Source organism: Lampetra fluviatilis, chromosome 64 (genome assembly GCF_964198595.1).
Source record: "Lampetra fluviatilis chromosome 64, kcLamFluv1.1, whole genome shotgun sequence".
Taxonomy (NCBI): Eukaryota; Metazoa; Chordata; class Hyperoartia; order Petromyzontiformes; family Petromyzontidae; genus Lampetra; species Lampetra fluviatilis.
In genome coordinates this window covers 6,250,155-6,263,142 of record NC_136338.1, presented here as the reverse complement: position 1 = coordinate 6,263,142, position 12,988 = coordinate 6,250,155, and the positions used below count along the sequence as shown (strand labels likewise).

Here is a 12,988-nt window from a genome sequence, read left to right as displayed (position 1 = left end):
GTGTGTGTGGGGAGAGCGTGCGTGTGTGTGTGTGTGTGTGTGTGTGGGGAGAGCGTGCGTGTGTGTGTGTGTGTGTGTGTGTGGGGAGAGCGTGCGTGTGTGTGTGTGGGGAGAGCGTGCGTGTGTGTGTGTGTGTGTGTGGGAGAGCGTGCGTGTGTGTGTGTGTGTGTGTGTGTGGGGAGAGCGTGCGTGTGTGTGTGTGTGTGTGTGTGTGGGGAGAGCGTGCGTGTGTGTGTGTGTGTGTGTGGGGAGAGCGTGCGTGTGTGTGTGTGTGTGTGTGGGGAGAGCGTGTGTGTGTGTGTGTGTGTGTGTGTGGGGCGTGCGTGTGTGTGTGTGTGTGTGTGTGTGTGTGGGGCGTGCGTGTGTGTGTGTGTGTGTGTGTGTGTGTGGGGCGTGCGTGTGTGTGTGTGTGTGTGTGTGTGTGGGGAGAGCGTGTGTGTGTGTGTGGGAGAGCGTGTGTGTGTGTGTGGAGAGCGTGTGTGTGTGTGTGGGGAGAGCGTGTGTGTGTGTGTGTGTGTGTGTGTGTGGGGAGAGCGTGTGTGTGTGTGTGTGTGTGTGGGGAGAGCGTGTGTGTGTGTGTGTGTGTGTGTGTGGGGAGAGCGTGTGTGTGTGTGTGTGGGGAGAGCGTGTGTGTGTGTGTGTGTGTGGGGAGAGCGTGTGTGTGTGTGTGGGGAGAGCGTGTGTGTGTGTGTGTGTGGGGAGAGCGTGTGTGTGTGTGTGTGTGTGGGAGAGCGTGTGTGTGTGTGTGTGTGTGTGTGTGGGGAGAGCGGTGTGTGTGTGTGTGTGTGGGAGAGCGTGTGTGTGTGTGTGTGTGTGTGTGTGGGAGAGCGTGTGTGTGTGTGTGTGTGTGTGGGGAGAGCGTGTGTGTGTGTGTGTGTGTGGGGAGAGCGTGTGTGTGTGTGTGTGTGGGGAGAGCGTGTGTGTGTGTGTGTGTGGGGAGAGCGTGTGTGTGTGTGTGTGTGGGGAGAGCGTGTGTGTGTGTGTGTGTGTGTGTGTGGGGAGAGCGTGTGTGTGTGTGTGTGTGTGTGTGTGTGGGGAGAGCGTGTGTGTGTGTGTGGGGAGAGCGTGTGTGTGTGTGTGTGTGTGTGGGAGAGCGTGTGTGTGTGTGTGTGTGTGTGGGGAGAGCGTGTGTGTGTGTGTGTGTGTGTGTGTGGGGAGAGCGTGTGTGTGTGTGTGTGTGTGTGTGTGGGGAGAGCGTGTGTGTGTGTGTGTGTGTGTGTGTGTGTGGGGAGAGCGTGTGTGTGTGTGTGTGTGGGGAGAGCGTGTGTGTGTGTGTGTGTGTGTGTGGGGAGAGCGTGTGTGTGTGTGTGTGTGTGTGTGTGTGGGGAGAGCGTGTGTGTGTGTGTGTGTGTGTGGGGAGAGCGTGTGTGTGTGTGTGTGTGTGGGGAGAGCGTGTGTGTGTGTGTGGGGAGAGCGTGTGTGTGTGTGTGGGGAGAGCGTGTGTGTGTGTGTGTGGGGAGAGCGTGTGTGTGTGTGTGGGGAGAGCGTGTGTGTGTGTGTGTGTGTGGGGAGAGCGTGTGTGTGTGTGTGTGTGGGGAGAGCGTGTGTGTGTGTGTGTGTGTGTGGGGAGAGCGTGTGTGTGTGTGTGTGTGTGGGGAGAGCGTGTGTGTGTGTGTGTGTGGGGAGAGCGTGTGTGTGTGTGTGTGTGGGGAGAGCGTGTGTGTGTGTGTGTGGGGAGAGCGTGTGTGTGTGTGTGTGGGGAGAGCGTGTGTGTGTGTGTGTGGGGAGAGCGTGTGTGTGTGTGTGTGTGTGTGGGGAGAGCGTGTGTGTGTGTGTGTGTGTGTGGGGAGAGCGTGTGTGTGTGTGTGTGGGGAGAGCGTGTGTGTGTGTGTGTGTGTGTGGTGAGAGCGTGTGTGTGTGTGTGTGTGTGTGTGGGAGAGCGTGTGTGTGTGTGTGTGTGTGGGGAGAGCGTGTGTGTGTGTGTGTGTGTGGGGAGAGCGTGTGTGTGTGTGTGTGTGTGTGGGGAGAGCGTGTGTGTGTGTGTGTGTGTGTGGGGAGAGCGTGTGTGTGTGTGTGTGTGTGTGGGGAGAGCGTGTGTGTGTGTGTGTGTGTGGGGAGAGCGTGTGTGTGTGTGTGTGGGGAGAGCGTGTGTGTGTGTGTGTGTGTGGGGAGAGCGTGTGTGTGTGTGTGTGTGTGTGTGGGGAGAGCGTGTGTGTGTGTGTGTGTGTGTGGGGAAGCGTGTGTGTGTGTGTGTGTGGGGAGAGCGTGTGTGTGTGTGTGTGTGTGGGGAGAGCGTGTGTGTGTGTGTGTGTGTGTGTGTGTGGGAGAGCGTGTGTGTGTGTGTGTGGGGAGAGCGTGTGTGTGTGTGTGTGGGGAGAGCGTGTGTGTGTGTGTGTGTGGGGAGAGCGTGTGTGTGTGTGTGGGGAGAGCGTGCGTGTGTGTGTGTGTGGGGAGAGCGTGCGTGTGTGTGTGTGTGGGGAGAGCGTGTGTGTGGGGAGAGCGTGTGTGTGGGGAGAGCGTGTGTGTGTGTGTGTGTGTGGGGAAAGCGTGTGTGTGTGTGTGTGGGGAGAGCGTGTGTGTGTGTGTGTGTGGGGAGAGCGTGTGTGTGTGTGTGTGTGTGTGTGGGGAGAGCGTGTGTGTGTGTGTGTGTGGGGAGAGCGTGTGTGTGTGTGTGTGTGGGGAGAGCGTGTGTGTGTGTGTGTGTGGGGAGAGCGTGTGTGTGTGTGTGTGGGGAGAGCGTGTGTGTGTGTGTGTGGGGAGAGCGTGTGTGTGTGTGTGTGTGTGTGGGGAGAGCGTGTGTGTGTGTGTGTGTGTGGGGAGAGCGTGTGTGTGTGTGTGTGTGTGTGGGGAGAGCGTGTGTGTGTGTGTGTGTGTGGGGAAGCGTGTGTGTGTGTGTGTGTGGGGAGAGCGTGTGTGTGTGTGTGTGTGTGGGGAGAGCGTGTGTGTGTGTGTGTGTGTGTGGGGAGAGCGTGTGTGTGTGTGTGTGGGGAGAGCGTGTGTGTGTGTGTGTGGGGAGAGCGTGTGTGTGTGTGTGTGGGGAGAGCGTGTGTGTGTGTGTGGGGAGAGCGTGCGTGTGTGTGTGTGTGGGGAGAGCGTGCGTGTGTGTGTGTGTGGGGAGAGCGTGTGTGTGGGGAGAGCGTGTGTGTGGGGAGAGCGTGTGTGTGTGTGTGTGTGTGGGGAAAGCGTGTGTGTGTGTGTGTGGGGAGAGCGTGTGTGTGTGTGTGTGTGTGGGGAGAGCGTGTGTGTGTGTGTGTGTGGGGAGAGCGTGTGTGTGTGTGTGTGTGGGGAGAGCGTGTGTGTGTGTGTGTGGGGAGAGCGTGTGTGTGTGTGTGTGGGGAGAGCGTGTGTGTGTGTGTGTGTGGGGAGAGCGTGTGTGTGTGTGTGTGTGTGGGGAGAGCGTGTGTGTGTGTGTGTGGGGAGACAAGCCGTGAAACTCCCTGTCGTTGTCGTCGTCCCGCACCGCCTCCTACCCGTCTCTTTCGCCCCCCCCCCCCCCCCATAGTTGAGTTGCCTTTAATTCATTTTTCTCTTTAAGTGACTTTACCGAAAGAGCCAAATAGAGTGGCCTCCTGGTGTCTGTCACTCGCTCGCTTTAGCTTGCTGCCGTGACGAAGCTCTCTCTGTCTCTCTCTCCTCGGGCTCTCTCGCTTTCTCTCAGGGCTTCTCCTTTCTCTGCACAGGGGCCTGTGTTTTTCTCCATCCTAACCCTCGCCTAAAGAGAGTAAACTCGCCTTTGGTGGACAATTATCTCTTCTTTCGGATTGCGTCAAAAAAATTCTTCCCAAAACGAAGTATTTATATTCTTTGGTTCTTTCGGTAAAGTCACGTGGGTATAAAATAAATCGCGACGACGTTTCGGGCGCAACACAAGCGTCCATCATCAGGTGACGGACGCTTGTGTTGGGCCCGAAACGTCGTGATTTATTATTTTTTACCTACGTGACTTTACCGAAAGAACCAATGAGTACGACTCCTTGCAGTCACGAAAGCTTCATATCTACAATTGACGCGCGTACAATTGTAGGGAGACATTTTAACGGCAACCTAAACCCAAACCAAGACAGAAACACCGTGAAACTCCACCCAGAGTCGGCTCGGCCATGAGCCGACCTGGTGAGGAGGATGGGCCTTGTGGAGGTGCGGCGTCGGCAGCATCGATCAAAACGGCAACACCGGCGGTGTCGCTGTGCCCAAGGGCAAAACTTGGCGGTCTACGAAGCGAGGAGGCGGAGATTGGAAGGCGATGGGGCACGGCTGTGGGGCACTGGCAATGCTTGAAGGTCCTCGTAAAAGCACGGCTAAAGCTTGAGCATGCGTACTACCGTCACACCGGTGGGGGGGGGGCGTGAGTTTTTAAATAAATGAATAAATGGGGGGGGGGGGGGGGGGGTACCCGGGACGCCCTGTGCACAATTGTAAATAATTTGCTTGGCTACGCGTCTTTAATTCCCACCCCCCCCCCCCATCTCTCAGATGATGCCTGGCCACGCGTGACGTGAACACCTTTTGGTTGTCGTGGACGTGTCCACTGTCACCGGTGGTTGCCATTGACGCTTCTTAGAAGCAATAAAACAAAAATATTTTAAAGGTTAAAGTCTGGGGGCTCTGTTGGGGATCTCGGCTCTCTCTCTCTCTGGGCTCTCTCGGGGTTCGCTCCCTCTCCTGCCTGTACGCCGCATTCACGACCCACCACGTGACACCGTGTTTGTGCCACCCCCCCCCCCCGCGCGTAGCTGAGCGTGGTGGCGTGCGCCGTGCTGGGCGGTTACGCCGTGGTGCTGGCGAGCGCCGTCTTTGTGCGCTCCTCGCTGCCCTACCTGCTGCTCAACACGGTGCGGCGCGCTGCCCTCAAGGACTACACGCGGGCCTACAACGCGGCGCCCTTCCAGACCAACGGTGAGGCCGCCACCACCACTGCCGGCCAGAGGGGGGGGTGGACACAGAGTTGGCTTCCACGCGGTTATCGCTGCACCGCCGTATTCTGAAAGGACTCGGGTCTCCTGTGACGTGGCTAGCTACGTGCTTGCCGCCCCCCCCCCCCCCCAGACTACGTGCTTGCCGCCCCCCCCCCCAGACTACGTGCTTGCCGCCCCCCCCCAGACTATGTGCTTGCCCCCCCCCCCCCCCCCAGACTACGTGCTTGCCGCCCCCCCCCCGCCCCCAGACTACGTGCTGGCGTGCGTGTGGACCGCCCTGGCCTTGGCCGGCGCGCTGTTCCAGGCGCACCGCGGCTGGGGCCTGCCCACCTTCCCGCCGTGCCCCTACGAGGAGTGGCTCTACCACACGGAGCGGCGTGCCACCAACGTGCTGGACCCCAGCCACCACCGGCCCGGCGCCCGCGAGCGAGCCTGCCTGGCGCTGGCGGCCGCCTGCACCGCGCTGCGCCGGCCCGGCAAGCGGCGGGACGACGACGACGAAGGTGGTGGTGGTGGTGGTGGTGGTGGTGGTTGTTGTGGTGGTGACTGCGGGGCGGGGGATGACTACGACGGGCGGCTGGGCCGGGAGCAGCGTGGTGGTGGTGGTGGTGATGAGCGGACCCCTCTTCTCATCAACAAATAATAATAATAATGATGATGATGATCGGGGAGGTCGTGGTGCCCCCCCACCCCCCACCGTCTCTGCTGGTGGGATGAGATTTTGGTTGTCACTGGTGTGCTTAAGTCGCGTTTGAGGTCTACGTTGTGTGTTGTGTTGTGCGAGGGTGAGGTGTGTGGGGTGGTTGGCATCGTAGGGAGCACATTGTGGCGCATCGGCCAGTCATCTCTGACGAGTCCAGCCCATGGCACCTGGGTCTGTCCCGTCTGCGTTCGACATTTCACGTGGCCTTAACGTGCGCAGCCTGGCACGGACGCCTTGGTGATGTCGGTGCCACTTAGTGGCGAATGGCGGTGGTTGTTGTTGTTGTGGTGAAGTGTGTGACGGTGGAGGTGTCGTCGCGGTTAGTGCCGCTGCGCTACGAAGCCGGCGGCCCGAGTTCGATTCCCACTTCCAGCCAACACCGGTGACGATTATCTGAACCGGTCCTGGGCCTCCCCTAGGTCGACTCTGCCTCAAATGAGTACCTGGCGTGACGTGTAAACATCGCCACTGGGGAGACAAAGGCGGCCGGGTGTGGTGCTGGCCACCCACCCCCCCTCCTCGTGTGCCACAGCGCCGGCCTTCGTCGGTGCCGCTACGCACGATAACAAGCACTTGCCCCCGCCCTTGTTAAGGCTACACGGGGGATCTTTGTCTTTGACGTGTGCACAGCACCACCAGTCGCTGCTGCCTCCGTTATTCAAGTTCACAATCGCTGGACTTTCCCTTGCGGGGGGTGGGGGGGGCTGTAAGTTTCAACAGAAGGTGGTAGGGCTCTGTGTGTGTGGGGGGGGTGTCATCACGGTTGACTACCTCGCGTGACACACAGGAGGTCGTGGGTTCGATCCCGAGCCTGACACACCCGCTGTGTATATTTGGAGTTTGCGTGTCCTCCCCTTGGTCACGTGGATTAATTTTTTCCCCTCCCACAGTTGGCATCAACATCAACACGCGTTTAAGAATATTTGGCTGCTCCTATTAATTTCCACGTGATGATGATGATGATCCCGCTTCATTTGTGATGTCAGGTGGTTGCTTCTGAAAAAGAGGCTGCATCGCTCCGTGGGGCCTTACCTGGTTGACACACAAAGTCTAATTATTTTTTGCCCCCGGGCATGGCACTGCCAACCGGTAGAAGGAAAATCATTCCCAGGTCCGGCCTTCCCCTAGGTCGGCTCGGCTGTAAAATAATTTCCCCCTCCCCCCGGCTGCAGCGTGGATAAAACCTCTTCACCGGCGAGACCAGGTGTGGTGGTGGTGGTGGTGGTGGTCGCCGTGCCCCGGCACGAGCGAGCGGATCTGGCGTTGATGGGCGCTGCTCGCCAACAGCACTTGCCCCCAGCGGTGTGTGGAGGCCGTACGCGGGATCTTTGTCTCCTGCGAGTGCCTGCAATGGGTGAAGGGTGCTCGCTCACGGAAACTTGGCCCCAACAGTGGCTGTGGTGGCTACGTGGAGGGGGGAGAAGGTTTTGTCACCGTGTGTGGTGTGTTCAGTTCTGCACGTGGACATTCGTGATTCCGCACGTGCTCGGGTGTATATTATCAATGTGTGTGTGTGTGTGCGTGCGTGCGTGCGCGCGTGTTATTGTCCGCGTGGCTAAAGCACAGCGAGTTGTCACCGTAGGGAGGCACAGGTGGTGCATCGGGCCAGTCGTCTCAGTAAGTCGACCCGTGGCACCTGCTGGGTCTGCCCGGTGACCTGCCAGCGGGCGTTCAACACTTCACGTGGCCTCGACGTCCACCTAGCCTGGCACAAGCGCCGTGGTGACGTCACCGCCACTGGTTGGCGAACGTCGGTCGTTGTTACTGTCCACGATTGTTTGCTGGTGATGTTGATGATGAAGTGTCGAGCTCCGAAGCGACGCGTTTGGATTTCTTGGTGCCCAAGTGAGGATTGTCTTGTTCACGGACGCAGGTCACGACTGGGATGGCGTCTGGATTGCCAGGGACGGACAGACGCTGCCATTGTAACGGAGAGCGCTGTTGTTTTTGTTTATCTCTGGCAAAACTTATTTTGTGTCGTGTATACATGGTGAGAGAGAAAAAAGTTCTAATACTAATGATGTAATAATAAAAAAAAGTATTTTGCTCCATTTAAAATGTAATGTGCGTCCATCATTTCTAGCCAGGGTTCGATACCCTGACCAGGGCTCACTTTCTGCGTGGAGTTTGTATGATCACCCCTTTTCTACAGAGCGAGTGAGTGGAGTTTGTGTGATCTTCCCCTGTTCTACAGAGTGAGTGGAGTTTGTATGATCTCCCCCTGTTCTACAGAGTGAGTGGAGTTTGTATGATCTCCCCCTGTTCTACAGAGTGAGTGGAGTTTGTATGATCTCCCCCTGTTCTACAGAGTGAGAGAGTGGAGTTTGTGTGATCTTCCCCTGTTCTACAGAGTGAGAGAGTGGAGTTTGTGTGATCTTCCCCTGTTCTACAGAGTGAGTGGAGTTTGTATGATCTCCCCCTGTTCTACAGAGTGAGAGAGTGGAGTTTGTGTGATCTTCCCCTGTTCTACAGAGTGAGTGGAGTTTGTATGATCTCCCCTTGTTCTACAGAGTGAGTGGAGTTTGTATGATCTCCCCCTGTTCTACAGAGTGAGTGGAGTTTGTATGATCTCCCCCTGTTCTACAGAGTGAGTGGAGTTTGTATGATCTCCCCCTGTTCTACAGAGTGAGTGGAGTTTGTATGATCTCCCCCTGTTCTACAGAGTGAGTGGAGTTTGTATGATCTCCCCCTGTTCTACAGAGTGAGTGGAGTTTGTATGATCTCCCCCTGTTCTACAGAGTGAGTGGAGTTTGTATGATCTCCCCCTGTTCTACAGAGTGAGTGGAGTTTGTATGATCTCCCCCTGTTCTACAGTGAGTGGAGTTCTTATGATCCACAATTTAAAAACGATTTTTTTTACCAAGTAAGGCTCCACTGAGCTACACAGCTCTTTTGCAAAAGCGACCTGGCTTTCTCAAATGATAGCTCAACGAAGTGGACTAATCAGCATCATCATTATCGTCATGTGACACTTTATAGCAGTAGCCAAATACGCTCGACGCGTGATGTTGATTCTAAATGTGGATGGGGGGAAAAAGCCGGAGGACCCGGAGGAAAATCCACGGAGAGATGAGAGACACGCAAACTCCAAATATACAGCAGCAGCAGGCATCAGGGTCTGGATCGAACCCACGATCTCCTGTACACCAGGCGAGGTAGTTAACATCTCCGAGCCACATGATGATGATGAGAGAGAGACACGCAAACTCGAAATACACAGCAGCAGCAGGCGTCAGGGTCTGGCTTGGACTGCACAACCTCCTGCACACCAGGCGAGGTAGTCAACATCTCCTAGCCACCGTGATGATGAGGGTGGAGGTGGTGAGGGTGGAGGTGGTGGACGCGGTGAGGGTGGAGGTTAGGGTGGACGCGGCAGAGACAACTTCCTGCGACTGATGGAGGTGGTCACGCTGCATGTCCACGCCCTGGTGCAGTTCACCAAGAAGCTGCCAGTTCCGCACCACAACCCACCGCAAATTCCTCACCCCCCCCCAACCCCGCCTCCGCGTTTCCCCCCAACCCACCCCTCCCTCTAGGCCCGATAACACCAAGATACATAGAGGACCGCTGAGCTTGGGCAATTGTTGGTAGATCTTTATGTACACGCAGTCACCGACTTACAAACGCCCGACATACGAACATTCCACATATGAACATTCCACTTACGAACGCCCGTAATACCGAACACCAGACTTACGAAACAGCTTCCATGAAGTATAAAACGTAATAACATTGACTTAAAACGTGAACTCGCGATTGCAAACTGGACCGCGGAACTATTTGTTCAGATGAGCAAGGTGTGGTGAGTCGGCCTCGCGCTGGGAGTGTGTGTGTGTGTGTACGTGCCGGCAAAACAACCCCCTACCTCCTTGTGGTGCCGGACGGGCAACGCTGTCGTGGGTAGTGCTGTGGGGAGAGGGCCAATTCCGATTGGCCTTTCCCCTCATGGCCTTTATAATCACCACAGCGGCTAAATGGGGGCTCTGGACGGGTGCGAGGGGCTGGTAACCCCTCCACCTTCAATTAATTACCACCAAACCACGACTACAGCATTTTATAAATAAGCTTGTGCCGGAGGCCCCGGGGGGACAGGCGTCTATGACGTCTCCTGGCCAAACCCCATTTGGCGGAGCCAGGAGACTGAATCCTTACCATCGGGGTTCCTCCAGAAACAACAAAAAACCACTACGTGTGACCACGTGGAATGTTCGAACGCTCACTGCGGAGGAGAGGCTGCCACTCCTCTGTCGGGAGCTGGACTGGTACCGCCTGGATCTCTGTGGTATTCAGGAGGTCCGGTGGACCGGCTCTGGCTCCTGCCACCATGAGGGGTGGACAGTCCTTTACTCGGGGCAGGAGACTGCCAAACAACAGGGTGTTGCTCTTCTACTGAATGAAATAATGAATGGGGCGAGTGGTGGTCGTGGTTACTTATGCCCCCACTGAAGATGAACATCCGTGAATGGATGCAGACAAGGCCGATGAGTCAGATGTCTTCTATTACCTCCTGTCACAGGTGCTAGCTAAAGTGGCCCATCGGGATGGAGTCACCTTGTTGGGTGACTTCAATGCCCGAGTTGGTCTTGATGCTGGCACCTGGTCTGGAGTAATTGGAAGGCATGGGCCAGATCAGCTCAATAACAACGGCAGGAGGCTGCTAGATTTTTGTGCAGCTAATGGGCTTGTAATTACCAACACGCTGTTCCGGCATCGGCGCATCCACACCACATCATGGATGCATGCCGGGTCCGAGCAATAACATCTGCTGGACTATTTAGTGACGGAACAGCGGATGCGGGCCCATGTCCTTGACACCAGGACCTACCCTGGAGTTGATCTGCCCACTGACCATCAACTTGTCATCTGTAATATGCGCCTGCCATTCTTCCACTCCGGTGGTGGGTGTACACCCAGGACCCCATTCAAACCCTTAGTGGCATGGTGTCAGCTAGCTGATGAAAGTTGCAAGCGAGAATTTCATCATCGCTTGCAGCTGGGGTTGGCATCGTCCCCCACTCCTCCTGATGTCGAGGGGAAATGGGCGAGGTTTAGGACTGTGGCTCATGCAGCTGCAATGGCTGCTTTGGGTACACGGTCCAGACCTCCCCAGAAACCCTGGCTGACAGAGGAGGTGTTCAAGCTGGCTGAGAAAAAGCGACAGGCCCACTCTCATCGGCTACAGCATCCCACGTCGGAGAATGAGGAGGCTTACCGCAGCCTTTGCTCGGAGGTTCGGAGAGCCGTGAGGCGCTGCAAGGATGGGTGGTGGTCACGGGTTGCTGAGGAGATGGAGTCTGCCTCAGTGGCCCGCGATCACAAATCGCTCTTTAACTCCACCAAAAAAGTAACCTGCAGCGCCACACCTTTTACCATCATTAGAGGAAAGAACGGTGATCCAATCTCCGACCCCCAGGAACAGGTTTGCAGATTTGCTGGCTGAGCATTTCTGTGAGGTCCTGGGGGAGGGGAAATCCCTCAGCCAGGAAAACGTGGCACAAAGTGGGGATGACCCTGCTGAGGCTGCGGTGCCTCAAATATTGGAGGAGGAAGTCACCCCCTGTGAGTGGTTGGCTGAGGTGCCATCTGTTGATGAAGTACTGAAGGCGATCCAGAGTCTGAGACCAGGAAAGGCACCGGGCAGAGATGATCTCCCAAGCGAAATGCTGAGGGAGGGTGGCGTTTGTGCACAGACTGCCCTACATGACATCATAACAGTCTGGACCACTGGACGGGTTCCGTGTCTGTGTTTTGTCTCACTCTAAAATTTAGTTCTACCTGGTGACGGTTGCTTGTGTTGCAATCGAAACGTCGTATTCTATTATTTAATTTAATTTCTTTCTACGTGACTTTACCGAAAGAACCAAAGAGTATTTGCTTTACAGTGTTACATCCACATGTACAACATTTTTTGTCAGTTATGAGTGTAACAATGCTTCCCTCTTTGTTGAACCGTAGCACATTCCATCACACTCACCACATGGGCATTTAAATACAGTGCATTGTTGTCATCCGACTTACGACACGCTCGACTTACGAACGGTTCGACTCACGAACGATTCGACTTACGAACGATTCGACTTACGAACGATTCGACTCACGAACGATTCGACTCACGAACGCTTCGACTTACGAACGCTTCGACTTACGAACGATTCGACTTACGAACGGTTCGACTCACGAACGATTCGACTTACGAACGCTTCGACTTACGAACGATTCGACTTACGAACGGTTCGACTCACGAACGATTCGACTTACGAACGCTTCGACTTACGAACGATTCGACTCACGAACGATTCGACTCACGAACGCTTCGACTTACGAACGCTTCGACTTACGAACGCTTCGACTTACAGGAACGGGTTTCAGGAACGACTTCGGTTTGTAAGCCGATTACTGTCCGTAACTCAGTCTCACTGTAAGTCACTCTGTGGGTCTCCACACCAAGACAACAATAGTCCCAGACCACACCAAGACAACAACAGTCCCAGACCACACCAAGACAACAGTCCCAGACCACACCAAGACAACAACAAGTCCTAGACCACACCAAGACAACACCTATTAGCACGGCTGGCTACGTACGGTGCGAGAGAAGTTCAACATACATACAACATACACGGTGATTACGAGATGTTATCTCCCTCGCCTGGTATACAGGAGGTCGTGGGCTCGATCTCAACCCTGACACCTGCTACTGTTTATTTGGAGTTTGCGTGTCTCTCTCCCCGTGGTCGCGTGGATTTGTCTCCAGGTCGTCTCTGGGTTTTTTTTTCTTATCCACATTTAGAATCGACGTCAACGCTTTCATAGTTATTTGACTGCTGCGATGAATTTCCCCACACGACGATGACGTTTGAACTCTCAATTGTGATAGCCAGGGTCGCGTCTGAATAAAGAGCGACACTATACACTACTGTACACTACACTATAACTACACTGTACACTACTATACTATACACTACTATAACTACACTACTATACTATTATAACTAAACTATACACTACAATACACTACTATACACTACACTATAATTGTAAATGTTGCAGTGGATTTGCGCTCCAAGCACACAATCGGTTAGTGCTGAACGAGTCACGAATTGGCCACGTTTTGTTGCTGTGACAACCCCTTACTGATTGGCTGTGGCGGGTGGTGGTGGCGGCGGGTTTAACGACACATTCATATTTACGGGATCTCTAACCAAAAAAACCTCGACAGGGACTCCTCCACTTACATTCGAATTACGAACTTTTAGAGATACGAACAAACCTGTCCGTTATGTCCAGTTGCTTGTTCGGAACGAGAGTCGTAGCTTCAACTGCTGCGCAATAGATGGCGGTGGTGGCATCTACATCTGCAGAACGTGAAGAACCAGTGGCATCTACATCTACAGAACGTGAAGAACCAGTGGCATCTACATCTACAGAA

General features: G+C 55.2%; 1 protein-coding gene across 1 annotated transcript in view; it reads left to right on the top strand.

The window, feature by feature from the left end:
• TM7SF3 (transmembrane 7 superfamily member 3) overlaps nt 1–7,610 on the top strand; it is a 44,972-nt gene extending 37,362 nt beyond the window's left edge. Inside the window, exons 11-12 of the mRNA XM_078882347.1 lie at nt 4,674–4,836; nt 5,105–7,610. Coding sequence (XP_078738473.1) covers nt 4,674–4,836; nt 5,105–5,499 — 558 coding nt within the window. The 3' untranslated portion in view covers nt 5,500–7,610. The remainder of the gene's footprint in view (nt 1–4,673; nt 4,837–5,104) is intronic.
• The last annotated feature ends 5,378 nt before the right edge of the window (nt 7,611–12,988 follow it).